The sequence below is a fragment of the Brassica napus genome, chromosome C3 (assembly GCF_020379485.1).
Source record: "Brassica napus cultivar Da-Ae chromosome C3, Da-Ae, whole genome shotgun sequence".
Lineage (NCBI taxonomy): Eukaryota > Viridiplantae > Streptophyta > Magnoliopsida > Brassicales > Brassicaceae > Brassica > Brassica napus.
Window position 1 is genome coordinate 17,454,641 of NC_063446.1, and position 16,787 is coordinate 17,471,427.

At 31.3% G+C, this 16,787-nt stretch overlaps 2 protein-coding genes across 3 annotated transcripts; both read left to right on the forward strand.

Annotated features, from left to right (window-relative positions):
• The first annotated feature begins 4,265 nt into the window (after positions 1 to 4,265).
• Positions 4,266 to 6,415, forward strand: LOC106388385 (probable pectinesterase/pectinesterase inhibitor 12). 2 transcript variants are annotated; one of them, XM_048752792.1, is made up of 3 exons: positions 4,266 to 5,035; positions 5,117 to 5,254; positions 5,665 to 6,415. In XM_048752792.1, exons 1-3 carry the CDS (start codon positions 4,303 to 4,305, stop codon positions 6,351 to 6,353), a joined length of 1,560 nt encoding a protein of 519 aa, XP_048608749.1. In that variant the 5' UTR covers positions 4,266 to 4,302; the 3' UTR covers positions 6,354 to 6,415. The 2 variants fall into 2 exon arrangements, with proteins under 2 accessions (XP_048608749.1, XP_013683891.2); XM_013828437.3 differs by having other exon boundaries at positions 4,266 to 5,254.
• Positions 6,416 to 12,173: 5,758 nt separating this feature from the next.
• On the forward strand, positions 12,174 to 14,724 carry LOC106384027 (probable pectinesterase/pectinesterase inhibitor 13). The gene is made up of 3 exons (XM_048752793.1): positions 12,174 to 13,232; positions 13,317 to 13,477; positions 13,958 to 14,724. Exons 1-3 carry the CDS (start codon positions 12,280 to 12,282, stop codon positions 14,653 to 14,655), a joined length of 1,812 nt encoding a protein of 603 aa, XP_048608750.1. The 5' UTR covers positions 12,174 to 12,279; the 3' UTR covers positions 14,656 to 14,724.
• The last annotated feature ends 2,063 nt before the right edge of the window (positions 14,725 to 16,787 follow it).

Below are 16,787 nucleotides of genomic sequence, written 5' to 3' on the forward strand. Positions count from 1 at the left end.
ATTATTTGTTATGTTTCATATAGAAAATAATTAAAAGAGCAGATGCCAAAAGATTAAAATTGGTCCTTTTGTCAAAAATTGGTCATTTAGAAATATACAAATTAGGCAAGTGCACATTTTGTGTTTTTATGCAAGATCTTTCGTCATTATCTAGAATGTTCACAATTCTAGATATGAATATATCCAAATTTCACCAAAGTGCACATTTTATGTTCTTATGCAAGATCTTTCTGTCTTTTTGATGACCTATGAAGCTAAGACATGAATATATCCAAATTTCACCCAAAAAAAAATCAGTCATAACTATTTACATTTATTTATTCAGAGTTAATGCTATTCTAATCAAAATTTGATTTAGAGTTGTACAAATATTATCAAATTTAGACTGAAATTGTATTAAACATTATTATGCCCATGCATAGCATGGGCCACAATCCTAGATTAAAATAAGCAACAAAATTTCTTAAAACTACTCCACGAAATCAATATAATTAAAAGAGAAATTTTTTTTTTGAAAATATCATTGGTTTGTTTTCAGTATTACAAGTTCTGCCAATATCATTTAATTATAATACGATAATTTAATTTAGGCTCATACAAACGCAATTTAGGCTCATACAAACGTAGACACATCTCAATTAGATTTGACTAGGTGTTTTGTCCACACTTGCGGGCTTAATAATTTTACAAAAAGTACATAGATATATTATCTATTAAAAAATCATTAAAATAAATTATTTTCATGCTTTTGATATATTAATAATTAATTAAATATTAATTTTCTATACACAATAAACAAAATTATTTAATAAAATATCTTTTAATACATATAATAAACTTAAAACATTTACATATACATAAAACTATATACATGGATTTAAAATATTATGATGTAAGTTATTTGTGGATAACATAATAAAGAACCATTTTAGATAATGATATCAAATTAATGAAATTCGTCTTTAATTTATGGGTAATTATATATTAACAAATTTACTATTTATTAAGTGTACTAAAGATTTTAAGCACTTTAAATTTTAACACGAAAACAAAAAAAAATCACTTCGCAAATAATAATATAAGTATTTTCGAATTCTTTGCCAAATTGTTTTCTAGAAATTATCACTATGAGTGATTTTGATTGTCCTAAGAAAATTATCTTAAAAGATAGATGATTCATTCGATTTTATGTGATATATATAATATATTAAAATAAAATTGGTTTAATATTATTAAAAAATATAATATAAACATATATAATATCTTAATATTACTTAAATATATATATAATATTTTACTATTACTAAATTAAGTAAAATATAAATTTAACTATTATATTATCATTAGAACTTTTTAAATTAAACTCATGATAATGAAAATCATCAGCTTATTAAGATTAATAATTAAGCATAAAATATGACTAGATGAGTGATTTTAATTGTCCTAAAAATATCTTAAAATATGATTCATTATATCTTAAGGATATATATATATATGGATATATATATAATAGAGTTGGTTTAAAATTACTAAACCAAGTACAATATAAACATATATATAATATTTTAATACTAATAAAGTAAATATAATATAAATTTAACTATGACATTATCGTTAACATTTTTTAACTATTTTCAAGATAATGATAATTAACTAGCTAAAACACTAAAATGGTTTATTAAGATTAATAATTGAGTATAGAATATTATTAAACCTAAATATTACTTACGATAAATAAGTTTAATATATATATATATATATATATATATAATTTATACTACTTTTGATAAATTAATTTTTTGATAAAATGGATAGAGAGCTTGTGATTGGTTGATAGTGAAAGAATAACACTAAATTTTACTATATTATATTAATAATCATAGCACATGCATTTCATTATTATATATATATATATAAAGAGAAACTACAATATATAAGTTGTTATCTATATTCTAGTATCTATGTCAATATCAAATTAAAAGATAGTAAGTTTGAAAATATTTTATTATTTTAAAAATTGGATCAAGTAAAATATGTATTTCTATCGTAATCTTTATTTCTATTTATTTTATAAAGTTCTAATAACAATATATATATTTAAATGGATGACTCATCTATCAAAATCATAAAAACATGACAAATAATCAAAATTACCTAAAATCATGGAAAATACGGATACAAATAATAACCAATGAATGAGGAAGAATAATGCATTCGCTAACGTTTCTAAAAAAATATTATTATTCACAAGGAATAATTGGTTTGTCTGAATATAATTTGGAATCAAATTAGAGACGTAGAATAATCGTGCCATGTCATGGAACAACACAATTTCCATACACTTATGTCTTATACGAAGAATATTTAAATTAAGTGGTACAAGTAACGAATATCTGTCAATTTGTCAGATTTCGTTCACGGGAATACTATTTCACCGAAATCAAGACTGATATATACTATTATACTATGTTTTTGTTTTCTATATTACATTTGTTTTTTTAAATTAAAATATACAAAACTGACAAGGATTAAAATCCTTCTGAAAGTTAATAATCCCCCAAAAGAGGACTGATGGTCAAATACTTTTATCCCATCACAATTGTTGAGGATGGAGAGCAAAGAAAACATATTTGACTGATCACACCGATTCTTATGACAAAATTTGAAAAACGAACCAATTGACTGAATCCTGGCTAAGAGATCCAATGGGAAAATGGTCAATTTCGACCCTAACAATTTCAGTCGTGCCAAATACGATTCAAACAAATGGTCAATGCCAAATACGACATCAACTAAATTATAATTTAAAAAATACTACCTGAACTTTTCAAAACGTGCATAAATCCATATTGACTCTAATAGAAATTAGTCAACCGTTAACAAGATAAAACGATGTTTAATTTTTTTTTTATAAAAAATATGTTCCTTCCGAAACTCGAATCCTTGTCTTATACCCTTTAAAAGGGTACACTAACCACTAGACTACAGTAACTTGTTGAAGTATTTTTACAAATTTGAAATTATATATACTACTATACTTTTCAATATTATCCAATTAAAACTTTGGTGATGATTATTTCTGATTTATATAAATACATTAACATGTTTTTAATCATCATATATTTAATAAACTTATATTATACTAAAGTATAAATATTTATACTTATACGAAATTTACTATACTTAAACTTTGAAACTATATATAAGTTTTTAATATAAATTATTTTAAAATTTTAAACCTTCAATGGTAATTTTTCCTGAAAAATAATATAATATGCCATATGTTTTATGTTTTTATATATTTTAGTTATTGTTTAATATGTCTAATACTTTGAAGAAAAAAAAATCTTAGTGAAAAAAAGGTAAGAGGCCTCTTAACGTTTTGAACAAAATATCATAAATTTATAATATTAAATCTGAAAATAAAAAAATCCCACTTAAGTTTAAAAATTAAAAATAATTTCTATAAGAAAATTTTATAAATAGCTTCAAAGATTTAAGTATATTTTATTTCAAATAATTATAAATATTGTATTATTTATATTTTAGGAAGATATAATTTATTAAATATATGATAAGTAAAACACATGTTAATGTATTTATGTAAATCAGAACAATTATAACCAAAGTTTTAATTGGATAAGATGACGATGTATAGTAATTTATATAATTTAAAAAATTTAATAATATTTCAAAAAAATATTTTTGTCTAGTGGTTATTGTGCCTTTTTAAAAGGGTATGAAGGCATGCGTTCGATTTTCGGAATGAATATATTTTAAAAAAAAAAATTAGATCAAAATGTCATCGTTTTATTTTGTTAACGGTTGACTAATTTTTATTAGAGTCAATCTAAATTTAGCCACGTTTTAAGAAGTCTGAGTAGTATTTTTAAATATAATTGAATTGGGATCATATTTGTTCGGATCGTATTTGACATGAAATAAATTGTTGGGGTCGAAATGAATATTTTTCTCAGAGAACCGACCAACTGTAATTAGAAATGTGAAGCCGATAGAGATATAGCAACAACAAACCCAAATTTACATCAAACGCGTGCCTCTTCAACAAACCCAAATTTCGGTTAAATAATGCGAGTTTTGTTTATTAATAAACTAAACAGCAATCAGACACATTGTTTTTCTATAGTTTAATTAAACACAATTGATTGAATCTTCGGTAGAAAATGCGTAAACACAGTTGAAAGATTTGTCGCTTTACGAAATAAAAAGTGAACCCATTCCTCTCAGCATTTTAAAACATGCCACTCTCTTCTCCACATGCATTAACATTGTTCCTCTCCAATGGCTCTCTCTTCACTCAGTTTCTATTTTCTATGCTTTCTCCTCTTCACTCCTTCTATTTTCTCGTATTCATCTCCGACTTCCCCAAACCCTAATCAAATCTCTGCCACAAGTTTCTGCAAGAACGCACCATATCCAGATGCATGTTTCCACTCTTTAAAACTCTCTCTCTCCATCAACATAAGCCCTAACATTCTGTCTTTCCTCCTTCAAACCCTCAAACTAGCTCTTTCCGAGGCTGGAAAACTCACCGATCTCCTTTCAGGCGCCGGAATCTCGAACAACCTCGTTGAGGGCCAACGTGGCTCTCTTCAAGACTGCAAAGATCTCCACCACATAACTTCTTCCGTATTGAAACGTTCTCTCTCCAAAATCAAAGAAGATGCTAATGATCCACGGAAGCTAGCTGACGCTAGAGCTTACTTGAGCGCTGCTCTCACCAACAAGAACACTTGCTTGGAAGGTCTTGACTCGGCATCTGGTCCACTAAAGCCAAAGCTTGTGATTTCCTTTACGACCACTTATAAACACGTAAGCAACTCTCTTTCGGCTCTTTCAAAACAGCGAAAGGCCAATCATCTTAAAACCAATAGCAAGACCAAGAACCGCCGGTTACTTGGGTTATTTCCCGACTGGGTTTCTGAGAAAGATCGCCGGTTTTTAGAAGATTCCGGTGATGAGTATGACGAGTATGAGCCGAGTGAGATCCTCATTGTGGCTGCTGATGGAACAGGTAATTTTACAACTATTAACGAAGCTATAAGCTTTGCTCCGAATATGAGTAGCGACAGAGTGCTGATATATTTAAGAGAAGGTGAGTATAACGAAAACATTGAGATTCCAAGTTACAAGACTAATATTGTCCTGATCGGTGATGGATCCGATGTTACGTTTGTTACCGGCAACCGCAGCGTCGGAGATGGATGGACCACTTTTCGATCTGCCACTCTTGGTAATTATATCCTTTGACTTTTTTTTATAAGATCTCGTTTGGATAAAACAAAACGCAACTGCTATATTGATTGGGCCATAGTGTATCACGATTTAACACCGTGGATTTTGATTTTTTTTGTCAACTAAGACTATTGAATTTATTTTCAGTAATTTAATGTTTACATCTATAAATTGCTTTCAGAAAGAAAAGAAAAACGGTTGTGAACACTTTCAAAGTGTTCAAGAGGTTGTAGAATTTATTTTTATGTTATTCTAATCAAAATGCTTAAGATTAGTTAAGTTAAAAGATTGTAAACTTTGTAACTTCTTGTAGCTTTACTTCTTGTAACCAAAATTTTGAATTATAGCTAAAGTTCTTGGCAACTAAATCAAGATTGTATTTGTAATGATTCTCATACTTGGTCACAGCGGTTTCTGGCGAAGGATTCTTGGCGAGGGATATAACCATAATGAACACAGCGGGGCCAGAGAAGCATCAAGCGGTTGCTTTACGCGTTAACGCGGATTTTGTGGCCTTATATCGATGTGTCATTGACGGTTACCAGGACACACTTTACACTCACTCATTCCGACAATTCTACCGTGAATGTGATATATATGGAACAATTGATTATATATTTGGCAACGCGGCTGTGGTTTTCCAAGGCTGCAACATAGTCTCAAAGTTGCCAATGCCAGGACAGTTCACTGTAGTTACGGCACAGTCACGAGATAGTCCGGATGAAGACACTGGGATCTCGATGCAGAACTGCTCCATCTTTGCCACGGAAGATTTGTTAAATAGCTCAACTAGAGTGAATAGCTATTTAGGGCGTCCATGGAGAGGATATTCAAGAACCGTTCTAATAGAATCTTTTATTGATGAATTTATTGACGGTTCGGGTTGGACCAAATGGGCCGGTGGTGAAGGACTTGATACTCTGTATTATGGCGAGTACAATAATAACGGGCCAGGTTCTGATACAAGTAAGCGGGTCAACTGGTCGGGTTATCACATTATGGGTTACGAAGATGCGTTTAACTTCACGACAACGGAGTTTATTACCGGCGATGGTTGGTTAGGCAGTACTTCCTTCCCTTATGATAATGGCATATAACACAAATTTTTGGAACAAGTGTATAGAAATCGTTGCCTTCCAATAAAAATCTAATTATTATATATGAAAAAGTATCTACATAATTTTATGGTTTGTGATATTGCCCAATCGTTGTTCAGAAAAAAAGAAGATATACCCAATCATCATATCAGCTAAACCATGATTAACCCGGGGTTCTTAAAGTGGAGTTCTTATCGGAAGTTAAGAAACTGTTTCTTAACTTTTAACTAAAAAGGGTAAGAACCAGTTTTTAAAGTCCTTATTTAAGAACCGGTTCTTAACTTTTTTAGTTGAAAATTAAGAAACATTTTCTTAATTTCCGCTAAGCACCCCGTCCTAAAAATTTTGGATTAATCATGCGATATATTTTTCTTGAGTTCTGTTATCTGAGTTCCCACTTGTACGAAGGGGATACCCATGCGGGTGTGTCTTTTGAACCTTCAAAATTTTAAATAAAACAAAGTTGACCTCTTGTATTCTATCAGTCACATGCATTTATGAAGACGGTGAAGTTACTACTATCTCACGGGCCAGATAGTTTTGAATACTTAATTTTGCTGCTACCATGTCATCCACTCTTAAACCACATGATGACACATCGTTTTCCCCCTACAAATGTCATTTATTTTTCCTTTTTTTTTTTTTTGACATCCATTTATTTTTCCTTTTATCTGTGCTTTTATCTTACTTTATGGGTTTGAATGCAACAGTTCTATCTGCAGTCACTCTCCATTCACACATTAATACGCAGATCCAGAAAAAAATATTAAAAGAATTAATGAACTGCAAACAGACCATTTTATGTGTTAAGAAAATTGTACTGCATGAAAGGAAGAAAAGAGGTCGGGTGAAACACATATGTCCAATGAGCAATTTTTTTTCTAATTTTTCTTTTACCTATAAATACTACACTACACACAACTTTATTTCTTTCATTATTAATTATATAGTTTTTTGTCATCATTGTTAATTGTATAGATTATTTCATTAAATTCATTAACTTTTAAACCAAACATAAATCACTTTAAAAGTATAATTTAACATTTTCATTTCTCATACTTATGCAACAATTTATTGTTAGATGAATTTATTTATAGAAATAATGTATAAAATATATATTTTCTTATATATATTATATTTTATAAATATAATTATACAAAATAATATATATTTAGTTTGTATATTCATAAATTTTCATAAAATCACTTTATATTTTTATAGAATAGAATATATTGTCTTATATATATATATATATATATATATATATATATATATATATATATATATATATATATATATATATATATATATTGTTCTTTCATATATATTATAACGCTTTTTGTTAACATATAACACATGAATGGATTTAAAATATTTTAAAATATTTTTTTTACAAAAAAAATTCTTTTATTTAAAATAATAATAATAATTGTTTATATAATAATTTGTATAATATTTTTCAGATTTTCACCCGTTTAGGTTCGGTTAATAACACTTTTGGTTCAGATATGTTTTATAACACCCTAGAAAACACATTCAGATATTTTTTTTTTACATTTTGGACTTGGTACAAGTCTATTTTTCGGTTCGGGTTCAGTTCGAAATTCAGGTTAAATATTTTATGTCCAACCCTAACTAACGTCTTTGGATCTTAATTAGATTTTAATTTGGACTACAAAAATAATTAAAGGGAAATGGAATACTCTTTGTCATTTTAATGAATTTTATATAATTTTTAAATTTCAATATATTTATTAGAATTATAATTCTTTTTTACGGTTTTTTGTTGTAATTGTGTTTACCTTTTATATAATGTTTAAACTTTTTTGTATTTATTAAATTAATAAAAAATAATTGATAAAAATTTGTATTTTTGTTTTAGATTATTTAATTTACAAAATTATTTTTAACATTTGGTTAAATACACTAATTCGATAAATTAGCTTAACTAGTTAAATCTGCATTTGTTCTGCATGATCTGCTTGATCTGCATTTGTTCTGCTTGATCTGCGTTTTAGGTTTGATCTGCATTTTCTTGATTTGCATACCATTCGAAGCCTATATGTTTTAACATAATTTTTACCCAACACCATCTCACAAATCCATCCTTCACACAACCGGTCCAAAACCACCATTGTAAGGCCTTGCCTCCCTCTTTTTTTTTTAATATTAGGAGGTTCGGAGCTTAGGCCTGTAATCTTCTTTAAACCCGAAATAACAGCATGTTATATTAATTTCGTCCTAGGAGTCATTCGAACCGGGGATTTTTGACACAATGGTCATGGTCCTTCCCTCCCTCTTCACACCATATTACAGGCGGTTCCAGCTTGCCTCTTTTTCTCTACTGGTCTGGAATAGAGAAACCACCTTCTCTAGCTTTGACTGCAACTTTAGTTTCACCGTCTGGACTTGTATTGCTGCTAGATGTTCTATTCAACTTGCTCGTAAATGGACAAGGACAATCAATCACATGCAAGCAACTCTTGGAGGTAAATACAAACAATGACTCACTCTTTTCTGTTGAATATCTCTATGTAATCTGGACTGGAGGAATGTGCAGTTGCATAGATTCACTTTTTGATCAATTGATTCAATTATCTCCAGAGAGTGTCAGATCATTGATCACATCTGAAGATTTAAAGACTCCAACACAACAACTTTGTCCAGGTTAATGACTGGCTTCTAATTGTGCTCCTCAATCCGGATGACGAATCATCTTATTGCCAAATACACCATCTCCATTCGTCTCAAGCTTCATCCTTCCAAATCTGGATCTCTTCAACATTCTACATCACATTCTCTTCATTTGCAAAAAAAAGGAAATCAACTATATTAGGCCAGATTAGGTTAACTTATTCATTTGAGGTTAAAAAATTTATTAGGCTTCAACCCGAAAACTTAGGCCTTATGGCATGTATCATTTTACATTTTTATGCACTTAATATGAAATCCATTTATGAAAAAACTGGACTGGAAAATCCTTCCTCTGATATAAAACATATGGTGTAAGAAAGTCGCACAGATTTTAACAGTGTTGTTTTGTTTTAAAAGTATTTCTAAGAGACTTAAAAACTCCAAAATTACTAAACACACAAATTCTACAGGAAACTCCCACTTAAAACCTCCAAAATAGCTGTGACTTCCATTTTAAACCTTCAAATTTTAAACTTTCGTAATAAACCTTCAAACTAATAACACTCTTAACAAAAGCAATGAAAATGGTTAACATGTTTATTTATTATTATGGTGGACAGAATTATAAACACCGTTGATGTGATGATTAACTCCGTTTATTTTACTTAAACATATACTTTACTGTTGACAAAAAAATATACTATTAAATTTTGTATTTAAAAAAATACAAAATTTCTTTCATTGTCTCCTCTTTGCTGCAGTGTAAACAAATAAAATTTGCCTCTTCTTCGCTGCATGCAGTGTAAACAAATATACCAATTCATATACAAAGAATATATCAACCTAGAATTATTTTATGCTTACAAAACAAACTAATTTGAAACGGTTATCCTATAACTTTTAGAAAGCTCCGCAAATAAAAAGAAAAATCTGCAGAAGCACCCCACATTAGGACGCGTAAATATAGATTAAGAAGATTAAAATATTAAGAATATCATTACTTTAGTGGTCTCTAGCATACACAGATTTCTTCCTCACGTTTTTGGCTTTTTCAGAGTTTTTGTTATTAATTTCTTTCTCGGATTTTTACGACTGCTCTACACAACAAGCCGATTATAGATTTTTAATTAGTTTATCTATAAATAAAATAAAATATGTTTTGGTAACAAATTAATTAATTTTAATAAAATATATGTTTAATATATTAAGTAAAACTAATTGAGTTAAGCATCATTTCAACAATGTTTATAATAATGTCCACATAGTTTTTGTTAAGAGTGTCCTTAATTTGAGGGTCTATTATGGAAATTTAAAGTTAGAAGGTTTAAAGTGGAAGTAATGACCCCTTTGAAGGTTTGTAATGTTAATTTCCTCAGATTCTACACCAAATAATTGTTTATTTATTGAATTTTTAAATTATATTCATACTACTAAAATAGAAGTCATGACTTTTTTTATATATGATATTTCATTTTATACCATCCACTAGGAACTCATTACATTTAATTGTCATATATTAATATCACCTTAATTGTCCTAACATTAACGTATACAAATATCGTAGATCATTATCTCAAAGAATAAACTAAGAATCTCGTGCCATTAAGTAGATAAACCTATAATCATGGTTAAAGAAAATCTGTTCAAAAATACTATTTTCCTAAATTTACTATTTACATTCAAATAGAAAATCATATTCATGAAACTATACGTTGTAACATACAAACGAACAAGACTTTAACCTTTTATAATCAAGCATAATCGCACGAAATCATGATATCCTGAGAAACAAAGAATCATTTTTACAACTGTTGTTTTTGTTCTTAGAGCTGGATGATTGATCATGAGGCTAAAAAAAGAATATGAGAGATAGGCAAAAAAAATCCTAACCGACAATTAAAAAAAAAATGTTAAAGTATTTGTTAGGTTTAGAAACATACACTTTAATTTTTCTGGAAAAAAACCAGTTACTACTTTTTGGCTGTTTATAATTGGATTAGTCTAATTTGGAAAGACTCATTTGATATGTTGATTAGTGTATATGAATATTTTACCATATATTATTCAGATTGATCATTTATTCATATGTTGAGACAACAAATACTAAATGCTTAAAATCAGTGTATATATATATTTTAAAATTGTTATAAATATCAAATAAAATTACTAAATTATATTTTTTATAACTGAAAACTTACATGTAAATTTTATTTTTAACAATATATAAGTTAAACTAAAAATAATTTAAAATGTGTTGAACTTTGTATATCTTAGTTCGTCTAATATATATAACGCAAATCTAATTAAATAGATATATCATAAAAATAACAAATACGTATGACAATTTGAATTAATTTAATAGAAAAATATAAAAAACATATTATTGTGTTTGAAAAATAGTATAAATATTTATTATCTATATATTAAAGTGAAAACAATCCGCGCGGATTAAAATCTAGTTAAATATTAAAAGTGATAAATCTTAGTAAAAGTTGAAAAGCAGTAATATATTAGGGCCAGTGGATCTTGTTCATTAAATTATTCAGCGCACGTCCAATATATTTTAATGACTACATAACTATAAAAGGGCCATCTTATTTCATTACAGATGGCATTATAAGATTCGTATAAATTAAAAGTTGATATTGTCCGAAATTTTTTAGATAAATAATTTGTAGTTATTAAGGTGTGCTGTTGTAATATTTTCATTTTAAAATGCACAACATTAGATTTAAATCTCTTCTTTTAATTTTACATTTTCAGGTTTTTTTTCATGCAATTGAGTTGGGATCCGAACACAACACTAAGATACAGATTTTGAAAGGTAAGCAAAAACATGTTTTAAGCATTTGCATCCATATGAAATATCTTAACGCAAAAACAAAGATTCTCTAAAACGATTCCAACTCAGCTGCTAAATTAATTTACTCTCTTTTTTTGACCAAATCTAGTTCAATAGTCAATATATAATTGGAGAAAAGAAGACCAAATTTAGCAGGCATGAAATTTTTTCCTTTTCCAGTTAAAAGTAATGGACATCATCCCACAAAAATCTCCTGTCCAGCGCACATTTGTTCATTCGTTGAATGGCAACAAAGTAACAAATAAAACTGAAACCAAGAAATCAAAAACAGGGGAGAGAAGACGGAAAAGAGCCAAAAATAAAACTTAAAGAGGGATTCATCTTCCCTTTTAACCTCGCTGCCTTGGCCGTCTTCTAAAGCAGAGGGGATTCATTTCTTTCTCTCCCCAAGCAAAATTCTTAGGAAAAAGAAAAAGAAAAAAAATCGAAATGGCGTTTCAGGATTTCGACAAGATCCAAGAACGTGTAAACGCTAACAGGAAGCGGAAGTTCAGGAAAAGGATCATTGTTGGAACGGTCTCTTTGCTTGTGGTTGTTGCTGCCATTATAGGAGGTGCTTTTGCTTATGTCGCTTTCGAGAAGCAAAATGAACAAGAACCGAAGAATAACCACAAAAACGACGCTAAGGATAGCCAGAAGAAGAGCCAGAGCGCAAGCCCAACTCCGAAAGCGCCTGTTGCCGCAGCGCAATCAGTGAAACCTGGTCAGGCCGATAAAATCATCGAGACCCTTTGCAGCACAACGCTGTACAAGGTAAGCTGCGAGAATACCCTCAAGAACCGAACAGAGAAGGGTTTCGCTGTAGAAAGTCCGACGACCTTTTTGAAAGCTGCCATTGAAGCTGTCAATGAAGATCTCGACCGAGTATTAGAGAAGGTCTTGAGTCTCAAGACTGAGAACCAGGACGATAAAGATGCCATTGCGCAATGTAAGTTGCTTGTTGAAGACGCAAAGGAGGAAATTGTCGCATCACTGAACAAAGTCAACGGCACAGAAATCAACAACTTCGTGAAAATTGTTCCCGATTTGGACAACTGGCTAAGCGCTGTCATGTCTTATCAGGAGACATGCATCGACGGGTTTGAGGAAGGAAACCTAAAATCTGAAGTAAAGAAGACCGTAAACTCTTCTCAAGTTCTGACCAGCAATTCTCTTGCATTGATCAAATCCTTTGACGCAAATATTTCTCCCGTTGAAAAGGTCGCAACACGACATTTACTTGACCAAATCCCTTCTTGGGTAACCAACGAGGATAGAAGAATGTTAAGGGCTGTTGATGTGGAGACTTTGAATCCTAACGCCACCGTCGCTAAAGATGGCAGTGGAAATTTCACAACCATTAATGACGCTCTCAAAGCAATGCCTGAAAAATATGAGGGAAGGTGCGTAGTCACACAATCCTTTCATAACGTGATCATTACGTCAAGTTAGCTAAGTTTACGTTTTGGTGTGATTTAAATCTTTAGGTACATCATCTACGTCAAACAAGGTGTTTATGACGAATCTGTGACTGTTGATAAGAAGAAGGCGAACCTTACCATGGTCGGAGATGGATCACAGAAGACAATTGTTACCGGTAATAAAAGCCACGCAAAGAAAATCCGCACTTTTCTCACAGCAACATTCGGTAATTCTTTTATCTGGAAATTCATACTCACTCTAAGATGCGAAATTTTTTTGTAAGCCGTGCTTATGCTTATATGCCTTACGCAATTTTAAGAACAAATTCAAAAGAATTAATAAACAACGTTTGTTTATGTTCCAGAACAACGTAAAATCTCAATTTAGAGATATTTGATGGATTATAAACAAAATATTATATATATATATATATTTATAAGCTTTTACGGTACAAATGACCCCGCAGATTGAAAAAAGTGGCTTAGATTTTCTTTTTCAAAATAGATCGATCATAGACATATGTTTCAAAATATAAACTGTATGCATATGCTCATGTCGAATATTTGAATATTAAAAGAGGCGGGCCATTAGTTTCGTTGTAAATTTATTTTGATGTAAAACCCCCCGTAGATCTTAACATGAATTCTTTAAGTTTCTTTGTGAATCAAAACTAAAATCTTTTATAAAATGTTGGTTTCTTTAACAGTTGCACAGGGGGAAGGGTTCATGGCACAGTCAATGGGATTCCGAAATACTGCAGGGCCTGATGAACATCAAGCTGTCGCAATACGGGTCCAATCTGATAGATCAGTTTTCCTAAACTGCCGATTTGAAGGCTTCCAAGACACATTGTATGCCTACACGCATCGCCAGTACTATAGAAGTTGTGTGATAGTCGGAACAGTCGACTTCATATTCGGAGATGCGGCTGCCATCTTCCAGAATTGTAACATTTTCATTAGAAAGGGTTTATCAGGACAAAAGAACACGGTGTCTGCTCAAGGACGCGTTGACAAATTTCAAACGACCGGTTTTGTGATCCATAAATGTAAAATCACCGCAAATGAAGATCTTAAGCCCGTGAAGGCCGAGTACAAGAGTTATCTCGGTAGACCATGGAAGAACTATTCTCGAACGATTGTAATGGAATCTACCATCGAAGATGTGATCGACCCAATTGGATGGTTGAGATGGGAAGAGACAGATTTTGCAATAGATACGCTGTATTACGCTGAGTACAAAAATAAAGGACCAAGTGGAGATACAGCTTCGAGAGTAACGTGGCCTGGATTTAAGGTCATAAACAAGGAAGAAGCTTTGAATTATACTGTGGGGCCATTCTTACAAGGAGACTGGATTAATGCCTTGGGTTCTCCTGTTAAGCTTGGTCTTTATGATGCGTGATGAGAAGTTAATGTGGTGAATTGATTTGTTTTAAAGTGATTGGAAGAAGAAATAAAATTGCTTCCATAAAATTTACTTGGAGAATCTGATGCCATATCCAACTTATATCGTTTTGTCTGAATATTTTTGGAAGTAAGGGTACTTAAGTAATTAACCTGGCTATGGGCTGGTTGCTGCCAAATTTACTTTGATTTGCTCAAAACTATAAACTTTGATATATTTCGAAAACTAAGCTAACTGAAATATCTGATATTCTATTCCCACTTTCCATTACTGAAATAACACCCTAATTTGTAGAATATAGTGAGTGATGCATGCAGAACGGAAGTGAATTTATTTTTTGGTCATTTATCTAAAGAAATGTAAAATTTAAACGTGTTTAAGTTGTACCAATTAAAAATAAGTATCGACAAGCCATTACTTGTATCATGCAGTTGTATGCCTGAATGAGGACAAAGAACAAAGAAAGTGATTTTAGGATTAGTAACATGTCTTTTGAGCCTTCCAAAAGTAATACATTAATTGGCTGTCAAACAAGGGATTCCACGAATAATTGAAGGTGGACATTACAAATGGTATCAGAAATGAACTCAGTCAAGTATGGGTTTATAAAGGTTCACACCGCCAGGGTGACAGACATATAATAATAAAAAAATTCAAATTTTGATTGCTATATAGAATTTAGCCATATTTAGTGATATACTATGGATTTCTCTGGTTTTTAGTCATAGTATAAGTCATATTTAAAGTCTATATTATGTTTCTAGTATATTTTAGAGATTTTTTTTAGGTTTGTGAATGTTTTGGAACATCGTGGAGATACTATAACTATTTAAAACTTTTTTTTAACGCTTTGTAACCATAACACGAAGAGTTGTGAAACAGAAATTGAAGAAAAGGAAACAGATCATGTAAGGTACCAACGGGATCCCAAACTCAACAATTAAAAAACACCGCAAGAGGAACGAACAACAGCACTCCGCCTCCGCTCCCGTCACACTCGCAGCTGCAGGGGAGTTAACAGAAGTCTGTCGTGAAAGCAGTACGCCAAAGACCAATCTAGTAGATAGTAAGCATTCCAACAACATCTTCACGGACCATGGGGAGGAGCCATCCATGGCTATCTTTTGCAGTGTAAGAAGCGTAGCGATGAACTCTTGTTACAGTGAGAGCAATAGCATCGACACACCGATTTGCATCCCTGTGAACATAAGCAATGGACCACAGCCTGAGCTGGGACAATTTCTCTCTTATAGCTCCAATCAGAACGCGCCACTGGGGGAAGTTCTCAGGATTTAAAGCTGCTTCTCCAGCCAGGTATGACGTAGACTCAAACACCACATTCTCATATCTCAACGTAGATAAGCTTTCAGCAGCCCAATAGAAGCCTAAAAGCTCAGCCTCAAGTGACGTTGAAACTCCAGAGTAGGAGCGGCGACTGTGAGCTAAAGAAACTCCAGAGTGGTTCCTTGTCAACCAAGCTACACCACAATTCTGGTTTGCATCAACCCACGACGACCCAATGTTACATTTAGAAAAACTTGGGCACGGTTTCTGCCAACCAGATAAGGAGTCTACTACCAAATTCAGGTCCATATCTTCTTTGTCCGTCACGTTAGCAGCTCGCCAAGCTTATGCATCTAATTGTATTTTCTCCCATATTTCCTCAGTTCCTGAAAACATTTGTTCAAAAACACATCGGTTCCTTGATTTACATAACTGCCAAAGGATCCATGGAAACACCAATCTAGTTTTCTCAGTTACCTGGTGTTTCTTGCAGGTTTCGAGCAAGTGATGAAAATTAAGAAAAACTGATTTACTTGAAAAACCAGTTCGTGGGATAGGAAAGCTCGATAAACTCCACACCTCTTTCGCAACCGGACAGTGGAAGAGTACATGGCAAATGGTTTCTGGCTAAGCAAGACAAACCTTACAAGTTGCGTCCACATTGATACCTTGTGAAGCAAGCCTTTCAGACACAGCTAAGGCTCCAGCCAGTGCCCGCCACATGAAATGCCTAACCTTAGGTAAAGTCTTCACCTTTCATAAATTAGACCAAAGCTTTTTCTCAATATGAGGTAAATTTGAAACATACATTGGGTTCTCACTCTGTTGCAGGAGATTCAAAAGTT